A 25,809-nucleotide genomic window follows, 5' to 3' on the forward strand; every position below is an offset into this window, starting at 1 on the left:
TCTTTGTTGATCAGAAAAAAAATCACTATTGTCAAGCTTTTAAATGATTTACCAAATATGATTTCTTTCTGTTATTGCCAAGTGGCAAATACTTACTTGGCAATAATAACAACTAGTATTTAAATAATGCTTTAAAGCACACAATATACTTTACACAGTTTTGAGTCTAAATTCAACTGTAAGAGATTAAGTTGTGACCATCCTCTAGCATAAGGAAGTCTCTCCTGGGAGAACATACAGTTCCCCTGTTCCTTGCTTTCTATGATTAGACTCACAAAGCCTTGCTCTACTACTGCAAGAGCAGCTATCAGCAGTTTAAGTCCTTGTCCAGGTACTTCATTTATGTCTAGGGAGAACCCCTTAATGAGTTCAGATCCTGATAATAACATATAAAACAATGGGAATTAGTTTGATGCAAATATTTATTGTAAGCAATGGAGAAGAGGGAGAAGAAGAGAGAAAAGGAGACTTGATATACAACTCAGGCATAAAACTAACATAGTTTAACTCATGTAAGGGTTAAGGCACTCCTTTGAGAAGCAGAGATAAAGGTCTATTCTGCAGGAAAGGTATGCTCCAAATGGCCTTCTGAGAGAGGGGTTCTTATACTGATTTTGGGTGCCTCAACCAGCTGGCTGATTTTTATATAAGAAATCAGGGAAAATGTGAATTTTGCATATCAGGGAGAAAAAGAAACTGATGGTTGACACAATATTATTTTGGGGCACAGCTGTACTAATCTTAAATAAAAATTACAGCCAGCATTTTCCCATGAATATATTTTATAACCTTATAGCTTCTACCATCAAGCCTAATCTTTTAACTGGTTTCTTTGCATAGATTTTATAGATGAAGAAATCAACACCTAGAGGTTAAGTGAGTTACCCACGGTTAGTATTGAAAGTAAGGTCTAAATACAAGTTTTTCTTACTCCAAGTGCATCATCCTAATTACTACATAGTAATAGGTGATGAAATGTAAAAATTCCTATACTCAAAAACCTCACAATCAAATAAGGGAATAATATTTGTATGTATGTATATATGTACGTATGTGTTTACACATAAAATAATCTGATAAGCACATAAGATAAGGTCAAACTGAAATGAACTAGGAAGAATCACATCTAACTAAAGGAGAGAACAAGAACATTTTCATGGAGGTTGGTGGCACTTGAGATGAAAACAAGAATTTCAAATAGACTGATAAATATAGCTTCCTTCAAGGCTCTGTTCAAACATCTTCTGCTGGAGGCCTTTCCTGGACTCCATAGATGCTAGATAGAGCCTTTCCCCTCTAAGGTTACCTCTGATCTACTCTTGTAGGCACCTAATTATCAACATGTTATCTCTCCAACTAGAATGTGAGCTCTTTGAAGTTAGAGACCATTTTAACCTTTCCTTTTACCCTCTTCACTTTGCATCAAGTTGTGCAAATAATAAAGCACTTAAAAATGTTTGTTCATTGTTTTGAATACAGGGTACCCTTATGTAAAATGTATCACTTTTGCTGATTAATTTATTTCATTATTATTATTCATTCATTTTTTTTATTTTAGCAACAATGTTTTAGAAACTGGATTTTAGTTTGTCCCACTTGTTGAATGTGTAAAAGCATTCAATTATAATGTAAAACTGATGAAAACTTACTTAAAAAAATTAAATTATTCACCATCAATTAAGTTGATGACTCACCCAATAACCTACCCAAAAGTTAAAACTGCCTTCTGAATTCAGATTACAAATTAAATTTCTCCACATCACATTTTTGAAAAGATCAGGTTTGGAATTAGCTCCTCATAAACTATTAAAAAGGCAAGGCATAATATCTATGGAATACCCATATTTCGGTGATCTCCACAGATACTGTGTGAAGGGTTACGATAACCTACTGTTCTAAAACTCCAATCTATCCCTGTGATTCTGAGTCATAGGCTGCTTACATTGAAACTTCCTTCTCTACCTGTCAATTTTTCCCTTCTGCCTCAAATCCCCAACCCTTCTTTTGCTCCACTACCCTCTTCCTGGCAATTATTTTATATATATTCTCTATTTAAATTTCCAAGTATCTGAATTTTCCAAAAACAAAGAGAATAGGAGCTCCTTGAGGGCAGAAACTGTTTTGCTTTTGTGCTTCCAGCACTTCGAATACTGCCTGGCACACAGTATTTAATAAATGTTTTTTGAAATGCACATCTGATTTCCTTGAAAGAAGTATATAACATGGAATTCTTTTACATATTAGTAGGTTGATGAAGATTTACTGTGGAATAAAAATTCATTACTCTTTGGTCAACCTACTAAGGAGCTCCTCTGAACTTGGCTAGGGTAGAACAAAGAAAAAAGACTATCTAACTCCACAACATTAGAAGTCTTTCCAGTTTAGTAAGGTCGGCCAGAGTTTCTACTCTCCTGGCACATCCTTCAAGAGCTGAGGATCATACCTAGCCATAACAAGAAAACTGGGTAAGTCTTTATGGTCAGCTCCATCCTCAGAACCACTGGGATATGAAAAGCAAAATTGAAAATATTACCCAACCACAAGAGAAAAACAAGGTAACAAAAAGACACTTTATATCATAGCTTTGTTGGCCCTCTCTGCCTCAATTCAATTCTAAATATTTCACCTCTGCTGAAAAACATTCTGAGGACAGAAAGAAAATGCATGCTCATTTCAGGACTGGGAATTATAGATGTTACCTTTCTCTGATCCAGTAACAATCTACAAGTTAGATCTAATTAAAGGGGAGAAAAATGTTATAGGGGAGGAAAGAGGACTCTCAAGTAGATCAAAATAGAAAGAGCAGTTTCAAGAAGTTTTATATACAGAAATTGTCTGGACTCCAAAGTCCAGATTTCTCGATTTCTTCCTCATATAATTACTCTTCTTTCCTTTCAGGCTCTGTCTGGCACAATAGGGAATACCAAATTACAAGTAGTAGGCAATTGTTCTAGCTATCCTATCTTTAAATCAAACTAATATTTATTTAAGACCAAGTTTATAGAAGGAACACAAATCATTACCCCAAATCTATTCATTTGAAGAGTTTAACCTTCCACAAACTCTAATGTTTTGCTGGTCAAATAAAAAAAGCTGGCATTTATATGGTGTTTTAAGGTTTACAAAGCACTTTATAGTATCTTACAGTCTCTCCACAACAATAAACGCTATCATTACATTCATTTTACATACAATTTTTTAAAGCATTCTTTCCGTTTATCCTGTTTATTTGTACATAGTTGTTTACATGTGGTCTCCTCCACCGGCACGGGAGCTCTTTAAAAGGCTTTTTTTCATCTTTCTTTGTATTTCCAAGGTGTAGCACAGTGCCTGGCATATAGTAGGTGCTTAATAAAAGTTTACTGGCTTGAGATCTAAGTAGAACTTGGGCAAAGTCTTGATTGGGCTAGGAGTTGGGGGAGCGGAAAGAGGAGGAAGGATCTTTGCAGAGATCGAGTGGAATGTTCCATACATACTGTCACTTTAAGTGCTTTCTTTTTTCTTTATTTATGAGGGATGGCTCTCCGGAAAGGAGAGGGAAGAGGGCTCTACTTGGAAAGGATGTTAGACACAAAACATTTCCATAAACATTAAAACCAAGAGGACCCGGGAGGTTCTGAAGTTTCTCGCACGTAGAGCGGGATCCCAGGGACCGAGTGGACTCTAGCAGCAGCCACCTGTTGGACCGCCTGGCAGCCCCTCCTCTCTCCTTAGCTGCTGCCGGCGCCCGGGAAGCCCCAGCTCCGTCCACCAATCTTGGCGCTTTCCGCGTAGTGCGGCTCGGCGCTCTACAGCCGCACAGAGGCTGAGCGCAGCCCCTGGCGCCGGGTCGTGACCTCTCACCTCGGCCCCCTCCCTAGCCCAAGAATGTGAAATGCCAGACTCCCCGCCCTCCCCGTCCCAGTCCCCTGGGAGGCCCCGAGCCTCCCCGGCTCCCTTCCCATTACACGCGCACACGCACTCGTGGCCCACCCCTCCAGGGCTGGTCCGGTTCGCCCACCTCTTGACAACCGCCCCGAACAAACACCGTCGTCGTCTCCGTCGCCGCCGCCACCTCCACCTCCGCTGCCGTCGATGTCTTCGTCACCGTCGTCGCTGCCGCCGCCGCCGCTGCCGCCATGTTTGTTATGTTTCCGCTCCCTCCCCCTCCCCCGTCCCCCTGCCCTGTCTTCAAATCTCGCGTGAACGGCGGCCGCTCGCGCCCCGAGACACCTTAGGAGAGGGAGTGGGGAAGAACGACTCCGGTAGAAAAACATCCACGGCTTTTTTTTTTTTTTTTTTTTAATAAACTCCTCCTCTCTCCATAAATGTCCGAGCCAGCCTCCCATAGGAGCCTCGGGTGGGCGGGGAAGCTGCCGTAGGGGGTGTGTAAGGGGCGGCTCTACTCAGCCCCGCCCCTTGCCTTGCCTCCCTGTCACCCTCCCGCCTCTCTCGAGGCCCCCGGGCGCTGGGTCACAGCTAGGGAGCCCTAGCTGAAGGAAAGCCGAGATGGAGCTGGTGGCAGCGAAGTTCCTTCGTTTCGGCACGGGCGGCCTGGTGAGTTCCCCCTTGCAGGCCGAGGAGGGAGGGTCACCGTTACTTCTTCGTCCCTGCCCCGAAGCTAACGGACTCCTGGCGCAGTCTTGGAAAGGCCCTAGAACCTCGGGTCCTTTCTCCCCTGTTCTGCCTTCCTCAACCCTGGCCGGGGCTGCCTCCTGGCCCCTCATCCTGGACACCCCCTCAACTACTCTCTACTCCCTCCAGCTGTGACATTCAGGTCACAACCCAAACCTCCTCCTCAAAACACCGTGACACCTCCCAAAATCCCCCTCAAAACACGACCCGCCCAAACCCACCAAAATGCCACCTTGCTTCTCCAAATCAACAAAAACGAACTCTCCACACACAAAACACCCACCAAAACATGACCCTTACCCAAAACCTGCCAAAATAGCAACCTCCCCAAAACACCACAGTCTTCACCCAAACTACCAACAAGGCTTTCCCTCCCCACTCCAAACCACCAAAATCCACCTCCCTCCCCCAGAACCCCCAAATACCATGGCCCTCTCCAAACATCTATCTCCTGACCTCCCAAAAGGTCTGAACTTACCTACCAAAACACTACGAACAACAAGAACTACCTCCTCCCCCCAAAAACAAGAAAACGCCTCCTCCCTACCCCATAAACACCATTTTCCTACACCCAAAAGTACCCTTTTCTATTTTTATCCTCCTCCTCCATCTCTAAACCTACCACTACCTTTCCAAAACAGGGTTGTGCGCCTTCCTTTCCCCTCCCTTTTTCCCAGTTTAAGATCTGAAAGAGGTTCAGCCCTCCTGGCCCTCTCTGCTTGCATCTCTGGTGATTCTACCAAAGCCAACCCAGATATCAGGCTTTGCAAATAGCCTGGAACTTCCCTGTTTCCATACTTGTATATTTGGGTCCAATTCACATCAGTGATGAATTTTTGATAGTTCTGACATTTGCATTTACCTTCTGCAGAACAGAGAAGGCTGCATTCCTTGCAGAAAACAAGTACAGCCACATAACCAGATTTTCAAAAGGAGGCCTGGAGTTCTCAGTGATTTGGAAAGTTTGTTTAGCAATGAGCACTTAATAACTGAGGAAGTATGGCAGTACCTTTTGGGAGGATTCTCCCCTCTCATAGCCATTCAATCAGGGGGGCAAGAAAAAAGGTTTCTACTTTGTCTTACTATGTACAAAATCAGTTTCTTTTAACCTTTCTAAGAATTAAGATGAATAAATTGATACCTCCAGTTCCTGGAAAGGAATCCCAATAATTACTGACGATGTGCTTCCCCTTTTTGTTCACAGATGACTTATTCAGCCCTATCTAGATATAAGTGATTTCTTGAGGTTGTCTTCCCTCAGATATCAGACTATTCCCCTTATCCCCAGTTTCAATTTTACTCCATTTCTGGAAGAAGTGCCAGAGGCCCCCTTCAGTTTCATATAAGGGCTGTCAAACCCAAAGCTCTGTCTCTTCAGCTTTAACTTTCATTTTTCCCACTTTCACTTTTTTTTAACTCTTACCTTCCCTCTTGGAGTCAATTCTGTGTATTGGCTCCAAGGCAGAAGAGTGTTAAGGGCTAGGCAATGGGGGTTAAGTGACTTGCCCAGGGTCACACAGCTGTCTGAGACCAGATTTGAACCTAGGACCTCCCATCTTTAGGCCTGGCTCTCAATCCACTGAGCCACTCACTCATCTGCCCCCCACTTTCACTTTTAAAAGGGAAAAAAACACCCTTGTCCGGAGCCTTTAGAATGCCCAGCTGATAGACAAGAGCAAGGAAAGAAAGATTTTATATATATAAAATCACCAGGTGTTTGCTTATTATCCAGGGTTTCAGCCGTCCTTGTAGGTCTTGGAATGTATCCCCAAGGATAAGGGGTCCACCTTACTGTATTTGATTTCCCATACGTGTCCAGCAACATATCTCCCCCCTTTATGCTGGCAATTTGGGGTCCTGGAAAAAAAAAAGCATTGTCCTGAGAGTCTGGGAGACCTGTGTTTGAATCCTGAGTCTGACATTTTCAGTATTTTTTCCATCTCATAGCCTCTCTTGGTTTCCATTTCCTTCCTCATCTATAAAATTGGGGGTTTAAACTTAATGACCTCTGTTCCTTTCAAAGTATGAGTTCTGAGTCTTAAGTTCCTTTTCTACAATAGGGTAATGGTAATGCTTGCACTACTATTGTAAGAAAAGTATTGTATAAACTTTTTTTAAAGCAGTACATAAATGTGATATCACTCCAGCATCTTAAACTCGACCAGTCCAAAACAACATACTGTCTTTTAAATCTGCTCCTCTTCTTAACTTGCATATTATTGATGGTACCACTATACTTCCAGGTTCCTAATGTTGAAGGTTATTTTTAGGTACTTCCATTCTACCATCCCTAATCTTATGGGCCCATTTCCAAGATCTGTCTCATCTGTTACTTATTGTTAAGTTGTGTCCAACTCTTTGTGACCCCCATTCGGGGTTTTCTTGGCAAAGATACTGGAGTTGGCTGTTTCCTTTTCTAGCTCATTTTACAGATGAAGAAACTGAGGTAAACAGGTTTCAGTGACTTGCCCAGGGTCACACAGCTAGCAAGGTTCAGAGAACAGATTTGAACTCAGGAAGATGAGTCTGCCCTGACTTTGGGCACAGCATTCTATCCACTCTGCCACCTAGCTCCCACCATCTGTTTCGAGCATTGTATTTTAGACTCTTTTTTTACCTGTTCTCTTTTAATAGCCTACTATGCCAAAAGAATCTGAAGTTATGCCCAAGGTCACATAGCCAGTAACTGATAATTTGGAACTGGAACTCAGATTATATACCAAATTCAGTGTCAAATAATGCTTCAGAGTCAAAGACAGGCAAGATTAAAATCTTACTCTGATATATTGTGTCACCTTAAGCAAGCAAAACAATTGAGTTTCCTACCTGGAACTTCTTAAACCAATAAAATCAGAGGTCTGGACTTCCCTCCTCCCCCACAAAAAAGCTGAAACCTAAAGAGTTGGCACATTTAAGAACAGGCAGCCTGCCATGCTTTTTAATCTGTTGAAAACTAGGGGTACTTGCTTTACTTGTATGCAGTAGGAAAGAATTTGGCAAACCTTTCCTGAATGAACCAGTTTCTTTAGCACAGAAACTCTGCTTACTGAAATCTTTTTAAGGAATTCAAAGAATTGTTCTGCATTGTCATCTTTTTTAGCGTCATCCAGAATTTAAAGCTAGGGAGCAAGCTCATTCTTCAAAAAGTATCCATGATTTAAGTAATTTAATTTGCTTATGAAAATCTTTTGCCTTTTCATTGTATGCTGGGACATAGATAGGGATACAGCGGAGATATAAACTTTATTAACATGCATTGTTTCCAACTGAGACTATATCACAAACAAAATTCAATTGGTTTATTTAGCCATATCTGTGGTTGGTAATACCACTTTGTTTAACTAAGGCCAAGCAAAGAACTTGAAAAACTGTCCTGTCACTGAGAGTTGGTATTATAATATGACTGAGCCAACATAATACTGCTCTTTGACACTTTTCCATTTCTCACTATTTTCAAACAATGTGCAAATATTTATTTTCGTTCTTTCTTTAAGGTTAATTTCATTCTGTTAAGCTTTTGTCCTTTGTCTTTTAATATGAGAATTTTCAAAGTCATAGTCAAAGTCATACATCATAGGATAGCTAGTAGAGTTGTGAATAAGGATGTTCTACCTTAGGTAAGACTTTTCTATTGCTTAAGTACTATCTTTGCTAACATATGACTATACAAACTATTGAAAAAATGATTCACTTCTCCATTGTTTTCCTTTATTGAAAAATTACTAAGCAACCTTTTCTCCATCCTTGTTGCCATTTCTTTTCTGCTTCTTTCTCTCCTACTATTCTCTATCTGTGTTTCCACTTTCCAATTATGTTAGCCACAGGGCTTGTTTTTCATTGCCAGCATCATAAAGTATTAAATTGCAGTACTATTTAGTAAAATGGATCCTGCTTGAAGATGCTGGGACTCAGGTACTCCAAGATTGGCCCTGGTGCTGGTTCTTCAAGAGTTCTAGTTTTCTAAATATTAGATAAATAAGGTATGACATGTTGTTAGATCATTTGAAATCCAAGTCCATCTTACATCTCATAGCTATGCAACCATGGGCAAATCTCTCAATGCCCCAGAGCTTCTATTTCTTCATCTGTAAAATGGGGATGATAATACTTACACTACCTACCTTCACAGAGTTGTTGTGCAGAAAAAGCTTTGTAAGCCTTGAAACACTATAAAGATCTGAGTAATCATTCATATAAAGATAGTTTTATTTGTCATCAATGGAGAACTTCAGCTCTACTGACCACTCTTCTTGTATCTGTCCTCCCAGAAATCAAATTCTGAATAAACTACTATGCCAACAACTCCTGCTAGAACACAACAGTAAGAAAATTAATAGTTTTCCTTGCTCAAATCAGAAATCCATGAGAATGTTCAGTTTATTTTTTCCTTAGTCTAGGTAATTGAAATGTCATTAAATAGTAAAGATTAGACATACTTCCAAGAAGTTCATTAGAAACTAGCAAATTCAATTGGTAGCAAAACAAAGTTTTGGCAAAACATAATTAATCATTACTCCAAGGAGCAATTGTTGCATTTTTAAAAAATGTAACAATGAAGTTCAATGTGTTAGATTGTGTGGAAATTTATTTTGATGATGTAGATGCTGAAACTACAAGTGCTGGGCCTGCTAAGCATGGAAGAAATTAGTTAACGATTACCTAAATACATGACTACTGAAAGTAAATAAAATAAAATAATAAACCTTAAAATTGTAAGGTTTTTTGGAAAGTCATATTGGAATAAAGAACAAAAAGTTCTTTGTATATTGATGCCAGGCATTTTGTTCAATGTTTTTGTTAAAACTGAATTCTATTTACTTGGTATTAATCTATCATATTTTACTATGAATGTTTATTGATAAAATAACTTTATATTTGTGTACTGTTTTGCAGCTTATTAAAAGACTTTCACATTAATTAGCTCACTAATTGGAATGCTAAATTCCTACAGAGTAAAAATATTAAACTTTTGAAAATAAATATTTATAAAAAGGATGACATACTTATATCATTTAAAAATGGCAGCTGTCCTTTTCTTGTTTTATTTTTTTCAGTCCTTACCTTCCATCTTAGAATCCTCACTATTTATTGTTTCCAAAGCAGAAGAGTGATTAGGGCTAGGCAATGGGAGTTGTGACTTGCCTAGGGTTGCACAGCTAGGAAGTGTCTGAGGCCAAATTTGAACCCAATACCTCCTGTCTCTAAGCCTAACTCCCAAACCACTTATCCAGCTAGCTGCCCCCACAACTCTTTTTTTGGGGGGGCGGGGGGCAGAGCTACAAAAGATGAGTAAACTACACAGTAATGGTGTTTTTTCGAGATAAATAGAAACCAGAATTGTTATACAACCCAAAAAAGTCTAGTAAATAGTCTTGACTACCATATTTAATAAGGTTTATCAAACAGTAAGCCTTCCCCAGTAATGAATATGGTAGATTGGGAAGAACATTGGATTTGGAGTGTGCATTTAATTTAAATCTTTGCTCTGCATTTTACTACCTGCTCTGCTTCTTACTACCCAGGCAAGTCATTGAACCTCCCTTGGCCTCAATTCCTTCATCTGTAAAATTAGGGTTTGGGGGTAGGTAGCATCTCTCCACAGCTATAAATCTTTGATTTAAAAGTTTCATTTGTTCAATAAGTGTAGTGTATTAGTGCAACAGTGGTATGTGACCAGAGCAAGACAAGCTACAGAGTTCTGATGAATATGACTCAGCAGCTGGACTGCAGACTCAGGGCTAAAGACTTGACTCTCATCAGTCTTTTCTAACTTTTTTTTTTTAAACCCTTGTACTTTCAGTGTATTGTCTCATAGGTGGAAGGTTGGTAAGGGTAGGTAATGGGGGTCAAGTGACTTGCCCAGGGTCACACAGCTGGGAAGTGGCTGAGGCCGGGTTTGAACCTAGGACCTCCTGTCTCTAGGCCTGACTCTCACTCCACTGAGCTACCCAGCTGCCCCTTTTCTAACTTTTGAACATAGTAATGTTCTTCCTTTTTTCTTTCTTCTTTCCTCTCTGCCCTGCTACCACTTAACACACTTTCTTCCTCTTTGGCTCTCAACTGTATTTACTCTTTCCTCCTCAGGGACTCATCTGTTCTTTCTTCCTAGCACCTCAACTCCTTGTAATTCTTCTCTTACATAAGCAAAGGCTTGACCTAATGTTTCTTTTATATTTCAGCCTATAATTGCCTAGTCTTGTTGCAAAGAATATATTTTATAATCCTAATCAGGAAATTGTCTGAAGAGATAGAAACAAGTAAAGGTGTCTTCTGACTGGGCAAAGTTGTTTTCTCAGAACAGGTCCAAATTGATATAGCAAATATTGATGGTTCTTAACTTTTGAACATAGTAATGTTAATTTTATTCCTTTATTATCAACTAGTTATCAAGCATTTGTTAAGCACTTAACCAGACATAAGGGCTGAGAATCTAAAAAAAGGCAAAAAATGCTGCCCCTAGCCTCAAGGAGCTCACTACAAATGGGGAAACAAGATGTGAATATAGATAATACTGCATTGGGTGTGGCTGTACTCTCCCAACCCACAACTGAATTAAAAGGTTGAGTCCCCAGCATTCAGCCAGCTACAGTTCTCTTTAGGGTTTTAGAGATAACTGTGATGGGCTTGACTCCTTCTAGTCCCCAGTGTCAAACATTCACTGTCTCCCAACTATCTGTTGATCAGTTAGCATCAATTAGCTTTTACAAAGGGATAAATACTGAGAAGATAAAGAACCTGGGGTATGAAACTCTCTGAAACCAGGAGCCCACTCTCCTCTGCCTTCTTGTCCTTGGAGAAGATCATCTCAGACTTAATGGAGTGACTACCAAACAGTCCTCTTCCACTAACTTGTTTTCTGAGTGGTGCATAATGGTGAAGTTGTTTCCTTGCTTACAGGACATGGTATCTGGGCTACTGAGTCAGGTTACTACTGGACTAAGTTAAACAGGTCATTCCTCAAGGCTGGTGACCGTATTGCCCTTGAATCCTCCATCTTTTAGAAACCCACAAGACTGTAACCTTATCTGTTCCATCTCTAATATTCATTCACTGCCAATTATGCAAGAATACGTACAACAGAGACAACAACAGAAGTAGTGTCATAGTTCATGGTCATTTGATGGCCAAATGGAAGAATAGTTAACTGGGGTCAGCAAACTACTGCTGTTATCTTACCCAGAGGCTTAGACAACATTTCTTCTACATGGTATGATCAATAAAATCACATATTCATCAGGTATCCCTCAGTTTGATACTTGATTATATGCTGCTTTGCATTATTTAACTCTTTTCATTAGTCCAGTGATAGGCAAACTTTTTAAAGAGGGGGCCAAGGGAAAGGAAATGCTCATCTGTCAGTCTGTTTCTAAGGCAACTCTTTCAAAGTCTCATTGTATTGTATTTATCAGATTAAGAATAATGAACATTTCAGGCCCCCTACCCCCTACCCCACCCCCAGCATCTGGCTGAAGGCTATAGTTTGCTCATCACTGCATTAGTCTATATTTTGTTTTTCTAGCTAGGTAATGTTGTACTAGATAGAAAACAACATGTCTTATATTTCATTTTTATATTCTTAGTATGTGGTAGATGTTCATTAATTGAATCAAAATTACCTGGGAGGAAAAAATCCAAGTTACCCAGCATTTTGTTGCTGTTCATTTCTGTCTGACTATGTGACTCCGTGGATTATGTCCATGCAGTTTTCTTGGCAAATGTACTGGAATGGTTTGCCATTTGCTTCCCCCAATGTGTGTCCATTTTATGGATGATGAACTGTGGCCAATAAAGGTTAAATGACTTGCTCAGGGTCACACAGTTAGTAAGTTTCTAAAGCCACACTTCAACTCGGGGCTTCCTGACCCCAGGCCCAGTGCCCTATCCACTGTACCACCTAGTCTTCCCCAGCATATTTTTAGTCTGTCATCCAGTATGTTTTTAGTTAAATAGAGCAACTCAGGATTGTTTTCCACTACACACTTCAATAACACCTGAAGGCATCTCTGTACTGCTGAGGCCTTTAGAAAGTGAAGTCATTTACCCAAGGTCGCTGTGGTTTTTAGGTGTCAGAATTGAAATCTGAACTCAGATTATTTTACATTAAACCCATCGAACTTTCTATCACAGAATAAGAATGAATTGTAAGGAAAACATTAAACTAAGTGCAAGAAGGCAGAGAAATTTGTTGTTTTTTTATATAGAAGTTTTGGATAGAAAACAACAAAAGTTTGTTTGTTTGTTTTTTAACCCTTGACTTCTGTGTATTGGCTCCTAGGTGGAAGAGTGTTAAGGGTGGGCAATGGGGGTCAAGTGACTTGCCCAGGGTCACACAGCTGGGAAGTGTCTGAGGCCAGATTTGAACCTAGGACCTCCCGTCTCTAGGCCTGACTCTCAATCCACTGAGCTACCCAGCTGCCCCAAAAATAAAGTTTTGAAACATATTTCCTCAAAAATTCACTCATTTTGAAATCACTTATTTACCAGTGATAAAATATCCTACCATCTTATTTACATATGATAGAAAACAAAAAATGATGGATAGAAAAAGTTTAATATTTTTCAGTTATTAGATAACAGTATATTATGCTCCCTTATTGCTATGAAGAAGCTGTGAGAAATGTATGAGTTAGTTCGAATTCCTTTAATAAACTTTTTTTAATTTAAGATTTTGTTTTGTTTTGTTTTGTTTTGTTTTGGTGGGGGTGCCAACAGCTAAGAAGAAATTTCCTGAGTTGCCTGTCTTCTTGGAAAACTCCTCCTTGTTCCTTAAAATCTTCTCAGTCAGAAGCTTTAGATAGCTTACCAAATAACGGGGTAATATTTGCTCCACTTCAAACATTTACAGAAGAGGAAACAATGATTAAAAACATGGGTAAGTGTTTGTTTTTAAATTTTCCATTACTTAAGCCAATTGCATCATTAACCTTTTTTCAGTACTACAGGTAGTTAGCTTATATGTTGTGAACTGGTTTTTAAAATCTTTTAACCAAAAATTAATTTTTTTCGTTTATAACCAAAATGAATTTGGTGGTTCCAAGTCTCCAGTCAATAACATACTATCAAGTTAGACAACAAATGTTTATTTAAATATTCATTATAAGCCAGAGCTTTGTTTTTTTTTTTGTGGTAGGACTCCAATTCGTATTTAAGAAAATGAATTGAATTTAATTGTCTTTAGAGTATACAATATCAAAATCTCTGTTGTAGAAGTTTACAGTAGGTGGATTTTTCTTTTCCATGATTCCCCTTAACTTGAAAATGTGTTTCTTAAAGGTGGTAATTTTGAGGGCAGTGAAATTAGAAAGTATTTGCTCAAGATATGCTGACATCCTCATCCAATTTTACTATAAAGTTTCACATATTATAGTTGAGATTTTCTCCTATTTCTACCACTTGGAATCATGATTTCTGTAAGTCCAAAGGAGACTGTATTAAGCAATACTTAAGCATGTATTAAGCATCTATAATGTGCCTAGCACTGTGTTAGACTTTGGGATGCAGATACAAGAGTGACAGGCCCTATTCTCTGGGGGAGTTCAATATATTCACAGATAAGTAAATATAAGATATGTATTAGATAAATATAGTCATTAGGGGAAGAGGGGGGAGGCATAACTTAGGGAACCTGGAAATGCCTCATAAAGGGAGTAGAATTTGAGCTAAGGCTTGAAGAAGATGGAATATTCCATGAGGCAGAGGTGAAAAAGGAGGGCATTGCAAGCATGGGAGAAAGCCTATGGAAAGACATAGAGACCTAAGATGGAGTATAGGGTACAGGGAGGCCATTTTGGCTGTATAATAGCTTGTATGAGGGGGAGGAATGTGTAATAAACATGGAAAGGGAGGTTTGAATCAGATTATGAATGGTATGTAAATGCCAAACAGAAATTTGCATTTCATCCAAAAAGTAATAGGGAACTATTGAATCTTCTTGTGAAGGAGGGTAATATAGTCAGATCTCTGTTTTCAGAATATCAATTTGCCAGCTATATAGAGAAAGGATTAGAGTGGAAAGAGATTGGATACAAGGAGACCAATTGGGAAGTTGTTTTAAATAGTCCAATTAAGAGATGATGAGTGTCTGTACCGTGTGTATATGAGTATATGATGTAAAAAAATAGAAGAAATGAATGCGAGAGCTATTGAAGTGATTGAATCCATAAGACTTGACAGCTAAGATAAGGAGATAATGGGGCTTGGATGCACTAACCAAGGGGAGGCCCAAAAGGCCCAGGGCCAGTCTTATGGACTCAGCCAAGGTGGAGTTCCTGGCCAAGGAACTGGTTACCATAATCCCCAATTTCAGCCTGGACAAAATCTACTTCATTGGTGTCTGGATCCTCTTAATCCTGGTTTACCTTTTTGGCTAACAATCTACAGTAGAGACAGTAATGTGTAATGGTTCCTATGGGAAGGATGGGTAATGAAAAATTGGGGGAGATATGTGACTAAGAGAGAAAAAGAAAGACACATTTACCCCAGTGTCTATTCCTTACTACACGAAACTTACCAAATTGTTAAATCATGCCTCAGATAAAACATCTCCAAAACAAATGAGATCCAGTCCCTGATTAAGGATATGTTGGATACTTAAATCTGAGTATCTTTAGACAGTTGTATCAAAACAGCAGGAAAAACATGCCAAACTAGATAACTTGATCCTTGTTTATTAATAAAAATTAATCCTGGAAACTTCATACTAGATTGATAAGTATTTATTAATAAAAAGAAAGAGAGAAATCATGTTTCTAGCCTTTCTTACTTAAAATAAGATCAGGTCCCAATTCTAGCCTGGCAGGGTCCCTAACATGCCTCTGCTTGCCAAAAATGGCTACATAAATAAGCCAGCGTGGACAGCTCAGAGAGGACTTCTGCCACAAGCTCAAAGGAATAGTAGAAAGAGAGGCTGGCTTTTCAAGCTTCCTGTAAACTCTACCCCACTCCCAATCCTTCAATTGGCCTGTGGCCTCAGTCCCCATACGTCATATCTCCTGGCCTCCATGATTTCCACTGGTCAAGAACTTGGCCATCCACATTGGCAAACTCAGACCTGCGACTGACTCCTATGGCTACTTGTGGTGAGTTTTCTGGAATTGGACCGGGTTGGAGGTCCTCCAGATATTTAATTCACACACCCTGAAAGAGATCAATACTTGTGGAACATTCCTGACATAACCCTTAAGTCATAAAAAACAAACCTTCGTCCAGTAAAGAGTGCTGAGTGTAAGACTTTCAGAGGAAAGTATTGTAGCAAGAGAGACACCCATAATTTTTGTAAGACTGAAGGTAGTCAATACAAAGGAAGCTACTAATTTAGTACCTTGCCTGCTTTTCAGAAATGAATATCCCATAGTCGGGAAATTCTCAAAATGCCAAAAGCACATGTAGATGACAAGGGGCAGAGTTTCATCTTTTCCCACCCAAGAGTAGAAACAGTTTATTTATCATTAAGCCTCCACTTTCAGAGGATGTCATTCAACCATAAGTCTATCTCAGTAGATATTTGTTGTTGCAAAACAATTTCTTCTTCCTGGCCAACCCTGCCCCTCTATCCACCCAATGCTGTGCTGAGATGAATGGTGATACAACAATTAGATTGCTGCCAAGTTTTTTGGATGTAGTCCTTCTTTACAAGCAGAATCTTGTTTGTCCTTTGAATGTATATTTTCATGAGATACCAGTGGCACAATTATGAATGTGTGATTTAAAATGGAATTTTATCTACTTTATTTCATTCTTTTATATCATCTTAACAACTTTATTATGAAGTTAGACTTAGAAATATGGCAATGAGGACAATCTTAATGGATTGTTACTGATGTTAATGTGGTGATTTGCTTTGGCCCTTCCCAGAGAAACAGCCATACTGAATCAACCCAAGAAATGATATAATGGTTTGGAGTTTTTTGTCCAGTATTACAGATAATAGTCACCTGGCTTGTTTCAAAATAGTTGAAAGAGCTAGTCTAACCATTTCATTATTAGATCATTTTTGAAGGCTAAATTGAATTGCATACAAGTATAAGAACACTTAGTAAACTTGCAAACCCTTCAAAAAGAAAAAAAAAATACCAAAGGTAAGAAGGGTGAGTGAAAGTTATGATCTTAAGTTGACTCCTGGTTGAAAACTTGAAAGTCACTGAAGGAATAGTGGAATCCTCAACAGAAAAACAAATAAGGAGAAAAGGTGGGTTTAGGGGGGAAATTATGAGTTCTCTCAAGGATATGTTGAGTTTGAGGTGCCTATGGGACGTCCAGATGGAAAAGTGGAGTAGATGGTGATACAAGACTGAAACATAGAGAAGACTAGAAATAAAGATTTAGGGATCATCTGCATAGAGATGATAACTGAATCCCCATAAGAACTGATGAGATTGACTTATAAGAGAGAGACTGTAAAAAGAAACAAGTAGAAGGGGACCAGAACAAAGCGCACATACAGGCAATAGGACATAGACGATGATCCTACAAAGAAAACCAAAAAAGGGTCATTCTAATGGGCTGGAAGTTAACCACAAGGTTAACTGAAAACATAGAAAGAATAGAAATATCAGGAGGGAGTGGCAAACAGGATAAAACCATACCCGTATAAACATTTAAAAAAAACATTAATATTTGATTCATCAAGATAATGCACTATAATTTTATTTTTTCTGTTAATATGATAGTCTCATAAGAGATAAATAGATTTCTTCTTTTTTTTCCCCCTACAGTTAAAAAATTTGCAGAGAAAGAAATTGCTCCTTTGGTACTAGCAATGGATGAAAATTCACAAATGGACAAGTCAGTAATAGAAGGATTATTTCAACAAGGGGTATGTATATACACACACACACATACACATACAATTTACATATGTATGTATTTCATAATTTTGTTTCAAAGCAAAACTCATTTCATTATGAAAATATATGCATATTTTAAAAATTAGGAACTTTAACAATCTTATACTTTATTTTCATTCTCTTTAGGTCCAAGATCCTGCCTTACATTTTCATATTCAACAAAAACTTTAAAAATGAAAATCATCTTGTTAGCATAAATACTTCTACACTATAAGATTTAACTGAAAGAAAAAATATAATTTCTTTAGGCATTTTTAAGGAGATTTTTAGACATTGGTGATTCTCTTCTTACATTATTAAAATGGCGTACAGAACTCTCACATCATATGTTTACATTACAAAGATTTGACTTTTTTTTTTAAATAAAACATTTATTAATATTCATTTTTGACCAGTTTACATGCTTCATACCCCTACTTTCCCCTTCACCCCCCGCTCTCCCCTCACCCATGGCCGACGCACATTTCCACTGGTTGTAACATGTGTCCTTATTCAGGGCCCATTTCCATATTGTTGTTAGTTGCATTGGTGTGGTAGTTTCAAGTCTACATCCCCAATCATGTCCGCCTCAACCCATGCATTCAAGCAATTGTTTATCTTCTATGTTTCCTCTCCTGCAGATCTTCCTCTGAATGTGGGTAGCATTCTTTACCATAAATCTCTCAGAGCTGTCCTGGGTCATTGCATTGTTGCTAGTACAGAAGTCCATTACATTCGATTTTACCATAGTATATCAGTCTCTGTGTACAATGTTCTTCTGGCTCTGCTCCTTTCACTCTGCATCAGTTCCTGGAGGTCTCTCCAGTTCACCTGGAACTCCTCCAGTTTATTATTCCTTTTAGCACAATAGTATTCCATCACCAGCATATAACACAATTTGTTCAACCATTCCCCAATTGAAGGGCATCCCCTCATTTTCCAGTTTTTTGCCACTACAAAAAGTGCAGCTATAAATATTTTCATACAAGTCTGTTTATCTATGATCTCTTTGTGGTACAAACCCAACAATGGTATGGCTGGATCAAAGGGCAGGCATTCTTTTATAGCCCTTTGAGCATAATTCCAAATTGCCAGCCAGAATGGTTGGATCATTTCACAACTCCACCAGCAATGCATTAATGTCCCAGTTTTGCCACATCCCCTCCAACATTCATTACTCTCCCCTTCTTTCATTAAAGCCAATCTGCTAGGTGTGAGGTGGTACCTCAGAGTTGTTTTGATTTGCATTTCTCTACTTATTAGAGATTTAGAACACTTTCTCATGTGCTTATTGATACTTTTGATTTCTTTACCTGAGAATTGCCTATTCATGTCTCTTGCCCATTTTTCAATTGGGGAATGGCTTGATTTTTTATACAATTGATTTAACTTCTTGTATATTTGAGTAATTAGACCCCTGTCAGAGTTTTTTTGTTATAAAGATTTTTTCCCAATTTGTTGTTTCCCTTCTGATTTTGACTACATTGTTTTTGTTTGTACAAAAGCTTTTTAGCTTGATATAATCAAAACCATTTAATTTACATTTTGTAATTTTCTCTAACTCTTGCTTCGTTTTAAAATCTTTCCTTTCCCAGAGATCTGACAGGTAAACTATTCTTTGTTCACTTAATTTATTTATAGTTTCCCTCTTTATATTCAGGTCATTAACCCATTCTGAATTTATCTTGGTGTAGGGTGTGAGATGTTGATCTAAACCTAATCTCTCCCATATTGTTTTCCAAATTTCCCAGCAGTTTTTGTCAAATAGTGAATTCATGTCCCAAAAGTTGGGCTCTTTGTGTTTATCATACACTGTCTTGCTGACGTCATTAACCCCAAGTCTATTCCACTGATCCTTCCTTCTATCTCTTAGCCAGTACCATATTGTTTTGATTACTGCTGCTTTATAGTATAGTTTAATATCTGGTACTGCTAGGCCCCCTTCCTTCACATTTTTTTCATTATTTCCCTTGATATTCTTGATCTTTTGTTATTCCAAATGAAATTTGTTATAGTTTTTCCTAATTCAGTAAAGAAGTTTTTTGGTAATTTGATAGGTATGGCGCTAAATAGGTAAATTAATTTGGGTAGAATGTTCATTTTTATTATGTTAGTTCATCTTACCCATGAACAGTTAATGGCTTTCCAATTGTTGAGATCCAGTTTTATTTGTTTGGAAAGTTTTTTGTAGTTGTTTTCGTATAATAGCTGTGTTTGTTTTGGTAGGTACATTCCCAAGTATTTTATATTGTCTAGGGTGATTTTAAATGGTGTTTCTCTTTCCACCTCTTGCTGCTCTAATGTGTTGGAAATATATAGAAATGCTGATGATTTATGTGCATTTATTTTGTATTCTGCCACTTTGCTAAAGTTGTTGATTATTTCTACTAGCTTCTTAGTTGATTCTCTAGGATTTTTTAAGTATACCATCATATCATCTGCAAAGAGTGATAGCTTAGTCTCCTCATTGCCTGTTTTGATACCTTCAATTTCTTTTTCTTCTCTAATTGTTATTGCTAGTGTTTCTAGTACTATGTTGAATAATAGAGGTGATAATGGGCATCCTTGTTTTACTCCTGATCTTATTGGGAAGGCTTCTAACTTATCCCCATTGCATATAATGCTTGTTGATGGTTTTACGTATATACTGTTTATTATTTTTAGGAAGGGTCCTTCTATTCCTATACTTTTCAATGTTTTCAATAGGAATGGATGCTGTATTTTGTCAAAGGCTTTTTCAGCGTCTATTGAGATAATCATGTGATTTTTGTTAGTTAGACTGTTGATATGGTCAATTATGTGGATGGTTTTCCTAATGTTGAACCATCCTTGCATTCCTGGTATAAATCCCACCTGATCATGGTGGATAATCTTCTTAATTACTTGCTGGAGTCTCTTTGATAATATTCTATTTAAGATTTTTGCATCTATGTTCATTAGGGAGATTGGTCTGTAGTTTTCTTTCTCTGTTTTTGGTCTACCTGGCTTTGGGATCAGTACCATATTTGTGTCATAAAAGGAATTTGGTAGGACTCCTTTGCTTATCATATCAAATAATTTGTATAGTATTGGGATTAGTTGCTCTTTGAATGTCTGAAAGAATTCACTTGTGAATCCATCAGGTCCTGGTGATTTTTTCTTAGGGAGTTCTTTGATGGCTTGTTCAATTTCTTTTTCTGATATGGGATTATTTAGGTATTCTATTTCTTCTGCTGTTAATCTAGGCAGTTTATATTTTTGTAAATATTCACCCATATCTCCTAAATTGTTATATTTATTGCCATATAATTGGGCAAAATAGTTTTTAATGATTGCCTTAATTTCCCCTTCATTAGAGGTGAGGTCTCCCTTTTCATCTTTGATACTATCAATTTGGTTTTCTTCTTTCCTTTTTTTATTAGATTGACCAGTACTTTGTCTATTTTATCGGTTTTTTCAAAGTATCAGCTTCTAGTCTTATTTATTAATTCAATAGTTCTTTTACTTTCAATTTTATTAATTTCTCCCTTGATTTTTAGTATTTCTAATTTAGTTTTCATCTAGGGATTTTTAATTTGCTCGCTTTCTAATTTTTTGAGTTGCATACCCAATTCATTAATCTCTGCCCTCCTTAATTTGTTAATATATGCACTCAAGGATATAAATTTCCCCCTGAGTACTGCCTTGGCTGCATCCCACAGAGTTTGGTAGGATGTCTCATCATTGTCATTCTCTTCAATGAAATTGTTGATTCTTTCTATGATTTCTTCTTTGATGAATTGATTTTGGAGAATCATATTGTTTAATTTCCAATTGATTTTTGATTTGCCTCTCCAGGTGCACTTACTAATTATTATTTTTATTGCATTATGATCTGAGAAGGTTATATTTATTATATCTGCTTTTTTGCATTTGTTTGCAGTGATTCTATGCCCTATTACATGGTCAATCTTTGTAAGTGTACCATGTGCAGCTGAAAAGAAGGTGTATTCCTTTTTGTCCCTATTTATTTTTCTCCACATAACAATTAAATCTAATTTTTCTAGGACTTCATTCACCTCTCTTACCTCTTTCTTATTTATTTTTTGGTTTGATTTATCTAGATCTGAAAGAGGAATATTTAGATCTCCCACTATTATGGTTTTACTATCTATTTCCTTCTTGAGCTCTGCCAGTTTCTCCTTTATGAATTTGGATGCTATACCACTTGGTGCATATATATTGAGCAGTGTTATTTCCTCATTGTTTATACTGCCTTTAATCAGGATGTAATGACCTTCCCTGTCTTTTTTAATCATATCTATTTTTACTTTGGCTTTGTCTAAAATCACAATAGCCACTCCTGCCTTCTTTTTCTCATTTGATACCCAAAAGATTTTGCTCATGCCCTTAACCTTGAACTTGTGTGTGTCTACCCGCTTCATATGTGTTTCTTGTAGACAACATATGGTAGGATTTTGGTTTCTGATCCACTCTGCTGTTTTCTTCCGTTTTATGAGCGAGTTCATCCCATTCACATTCAGAGTTACAATTATCAGTTGTGCATTCACTGACATTTTTGTATCCTCCCCTAGACCCACCCCTTCTTCTTACACTATTTTCTTTTAAACCAGTGGTTGGTTTGCTTTGAGCCGGTATCCCTTATCCTCTCCCTTGATTGACTTCCCTTTCTGCCCCCTCCCTTGTTATTTCCCTCTTTTTTTTTTTAAAGACCTAATGAATTCCCTCCCCTTTCTTCTCCCCTCCCTTTTTTTGACCTCCCCACTCCCCTGCTCCCTTTGGTTTATCCCTTCTGACTTTCTCAGTAGGGTTAGATAGAGTTTTTTATCTGAATGGATAATAAAGCTACTCTTCCCTCTCCAGGTTGATTACACTGAGAGTAAGGTTTGATTATTACCTCTTAATGCCCTCTTCCTCTCCTTATTATGATAGTATTTATCTCCTCCCCTTCCCATGCCCTCTTTGTGTGTAATAGAATATCCTATTTTTCTTATTTACTCAGATTTTTCTTGGTGTCCCCTACTATTCCCCCCCTCTTTCCCACCTCCCATGTCATCTTAGAGCATTTAGTATCCTGTCCTCTCACTATGAATTATTCTTCTGGTTGCTATAATAGTGAATATTATAATAGTGACTAGAGTTCACTACAGAGAATTATAAATAGCATTTCTCCACATAGTAATACAGATAATTAGATCTTATTTAAGCCCTTAAAGAGTCAAATTTAAAAGATTATGAGTTTTCTTTCTTTTCCCTGTTTCTTATTTACCTTTTCATGTTTCTCTTGATTTTTGTGGTTGGGTATCAAACTTTCCATTTAGTCCTGGTCTCTTTTGTGCAAAAACTTGGAAATCTTCAATTTTGTTGAATGCCCATACTTTCCCCTGGAAGTATATAGTCAGTTTTGATGGGTAGTTGATTCGTGGCTGAAGGCCCAGCTCTCTTGCCTTTCTGAATATCGTATTTCAAGCCTTGAGGTCTTTTAGCGTGGAGGCTGCCAGATCCTGTGTGATCCTGATTGGTGCTCCTTGATATTTGAATTGTCTCTTTCTGGCTTCTTGTAAGATTTTTTTCTTTTACTTGAAAGCTCTTGAATTTGGCTATTATATTCCTTGATGTTGACTTTTCTGTGTCCAGTGTAGAGGGTGATCTATGGATCCTTTCAATGTCTATATTGCCCTCTTGTTGTAGAATTGCAGGGCAGTTTTGCTGAATAATTTCTTTAAGTATGGAGTCCAAGTTTCTATTAATTTCTGCTCTTTCTGGAAGACCAATGATTCTCAAATTGTCTCTTCTTGACTGGTTTTCTTGGTCTGTCACTTTCTCATTGAGATATTTCATGTTTCCTTCTATTTTATCAGTCTTTTGACTTTGTTTTATTTGTTCTTGTTGTCTTGAGAGATCATTGGCTTCTAATTTTTCAATTCTAGCCTTTAAGAACTGGTTTTTGGCTATAATCTTTTGGTTTTTCCTTTTCATTCTGGTCATTTCTGGTCTTCAGTTGACTTGCCTCACTTTCCAATTGCGAAATTCTGCCTTTTAAACTGTCATTTTCTTGCCAGATTTCTTCCATCTTCCTCAACATCTCATTTTTGAACTCTTCAATAGCTTGTGACCAGCTTTCATTTTTTGGGAGAGGTTTGGTTATTTGTTTGTCCTCCTCTGTTGTCTGGATTTTCTCTGTGTAAAAGTTGTCGAGTATTCCAGAGTATTTCTTTGTAATCTTTTTCTTCTGGGCTTCTCTATGGCTTGCCATTATTAGCCCCACCCCTTTTCAGCTTTGTCTTCACATTCAGGGTCTGCCTGCGCTTTCTAAGCTTCTGATGACTCCGGTCTTCTTTTCCTCGGGGTCAGGCCTCCTGGTATTCCCCGATCTGCCTCTCTGCCCAAGGCTCCTTCAGCGGTCTCAGGGGCTGCTTCCACAGCCTCGCTCCTGTCTGCACCGGGTCCTCACTCGATGTCCTAGGCTGCGCTAGAAATCTTTATTCACGCCTAGGGCACTGCCTTCACCCGCACATATGCTCCGGGAAAGTCCCTGCTTTATAGATCTTTATTTGTGCCTGGGACAGAGCCCTGCGTAGACGCTGGGGAAAGTCCCTGCGTTAGAGATCTTTCTTCGCGCCGGGGCAGAGCCTTCACCCGCATATACGCTGGGGAAAGTCCCTGCGTCCCCCTAGCCACTTGGGGTCCCACGTCTGGCAGCTCATAGGTACAAGCCCTAGGGCTGCTAGTGATTTACTGGTTGCCCCAGTCCTGTTTTCACTCTTGTGTGTTGGCCTTGGCGCTGTGCGTGGTGTGGGGGGGTGGTGGAGGGGCTTCTTCCTCTCGCGTTTTAGTGTGAGCTGTTTCACCCCTTTATAGCGTGGAAATGCCCCGATTCTGCGTACCTTCAATGCTGCACCCTGTTGTGGGGTTCCTTCGTTCATCTGGGTTCGTTTTTATTTCCCCTTGAGGAGTCCTGTATGCTTCGGTTAGGAGAGATCAAGCAGCTGCTCCTTATTCTGCCGCCATCTTAACCGGAAATCCCATCATCATCCCAGATTTGACTTTAAGTAAAGAATTCTGAAAGAAATCTACATTCCCCCACAAAAAACAAAAAACTTCACTGTACAATACTGTGTCCCTCCCCGCCCCCCTCACCCATCTCTCTGTGTCTCTCTGTCTGTCTATCTGTCCCTCCCCAACCCCTCTTGGCTTGGCACTTCACAGCCTCCCCACCAAAAAAAAATGCCCTAAAGAAAAAGAAAACTTTCCAAGTGAAAGTAGAATTTTCATAGAAGACCTTTCCCCTTATCTACCCATTCACCCTTATGTTTGTGTGTCTAAGCCCTTGCATATTTGTCTTCAATCTGTCCTGGGCCCCATGGGTTGATTGTCCTCTCCTGTCTTCCAGTGTCTGGCTTCCATGTCTGCCCCACTTGTGTTCTTCCTCTAGGGATTCCTCATGTGGCTGAACCTGGTCCTCCAGCCCTCCATGTTCCTCCTGATCCTACTTTTCTCTCCTTACCCCCTTCATGTCCTTAAACTATGCTCTGGCTCCTTCCCTCTCTCCACATGCATTTTCTCTCCACAAATGTATCAAAATGACTATCTGCATTGCATAAAAATTATTTTATGTACCAGATCCATAAAGCAAGAACTATATTCTGCTTATGTCTCTTATATGGGACTTTGAGTAAGCCCTTTTGATTCCATTGTTTGCTAGGACACAGAGAAAAGTAAAAATCTTACAGACACTAGCATTATTAGTATAGAACAGAGGAATTCACATCTAGAGCTGAACTATCATCCTAGTTATTTTTGGCAAGTTTTGCAGAACTAATTTCAAAAGAACCAGCAGTAGTTTTGTAAGTAACATGCAAAATGTTTGTCATTTCAGTTTAAGTACCATTTGTTATTTTGGAAAAATGAGGGTTGAAAAAATAAGAATTTTCATATCAGCTTTAGTCCTCAGATATTCAGTAAGAAAATTGTAGAATATCACACAAGTTAAGAATTCGTTGTGTAGGACAATGGTTTTGTTATAAAATCAACACTAAATGAAATGTTACTTCAAACTGGCCTGCCATCTCATTTTTTTCTCTATAGCATGATAATTATAATGTAGTATTAGTATAACAACATTTCTGACATAATTGACCATAAATTAAAGAACATAAGATATGTCAGCCACAAAAGAAGTTTCCCTTTCTCCCTCCTTTCTTCTTTACTAAATGATTCGAAGACCAAATATAGAAGACTGTGTTCTAAATCTACTATATATTAATTTACACACAAGTAAGATTATTAGTAGATTTTATTTTATAATAATGATCCTGTTAGGCCTAACCCCAAAATGATAATTTTGAAAATACTTATTTTTTCCCACTTTGATTTGTGCTGAAAGTGTTGG

The 25,809-nt window shown here is 38.3% G+C and overlaps 1 protein-coding gene and 1 pseudogene across 2 annotated transcripts in view; both read left to right on the forward strand.

Annotated features, from left to right (window-relative positions):
• The first annotated feature begins 4,447 nt into the window (after nucleotides 1–4,447).
• ACADSB (acyl-CoA dehydrogenase short/branched chain) overlaps nucleotides 4,448–25,809 on the forward strand; it is a 72,789-nt gene continuing 51,427 nt past the window's right edge. For both annotated transcript variants that reach the window (XM_044665661.1, XM_044665660.1), the window contains exons 1-3: nucleotides 4,448–4,536; nucleotides 13,327–13,486; nucleotides 17,328–17,428. In XM_044665661.1, the coding sequence (XP_044521596.1) occupies nucleotides 4,489–4,536; nucleotides 13,327–13,486; nucleotides 17,328–17,428 (309 nt within the window). In that variant the 5' untranslated portion in view covers nucleotides 4,448–4,488. The remainder of the gene's footprint in view (nucleotides 4,537–13,326; nucleotides 13,487–17,327; nucleotides 17,429–25,809) is intronic.
• LOC123236623 lies at nucleotides 14,639–15,926 on the forward strand (annotated as a pseudogene).

Source organism: Gracilinanus agilis, chromosome 2, assembly GCF_016433145.1.
Source record: "Gracilinanus agilis isolate LMUSP501 chromosome 2, AgileGrace, whole genome shotgun sequence".
In the NCBI taxonomy this organism is placed as follows: Eukaryota; Metazoa; Chordata; class Mammalia; order Didelphimorphia; family Didelphidae; genus Gracilinanus; species Gracilinanus agilis.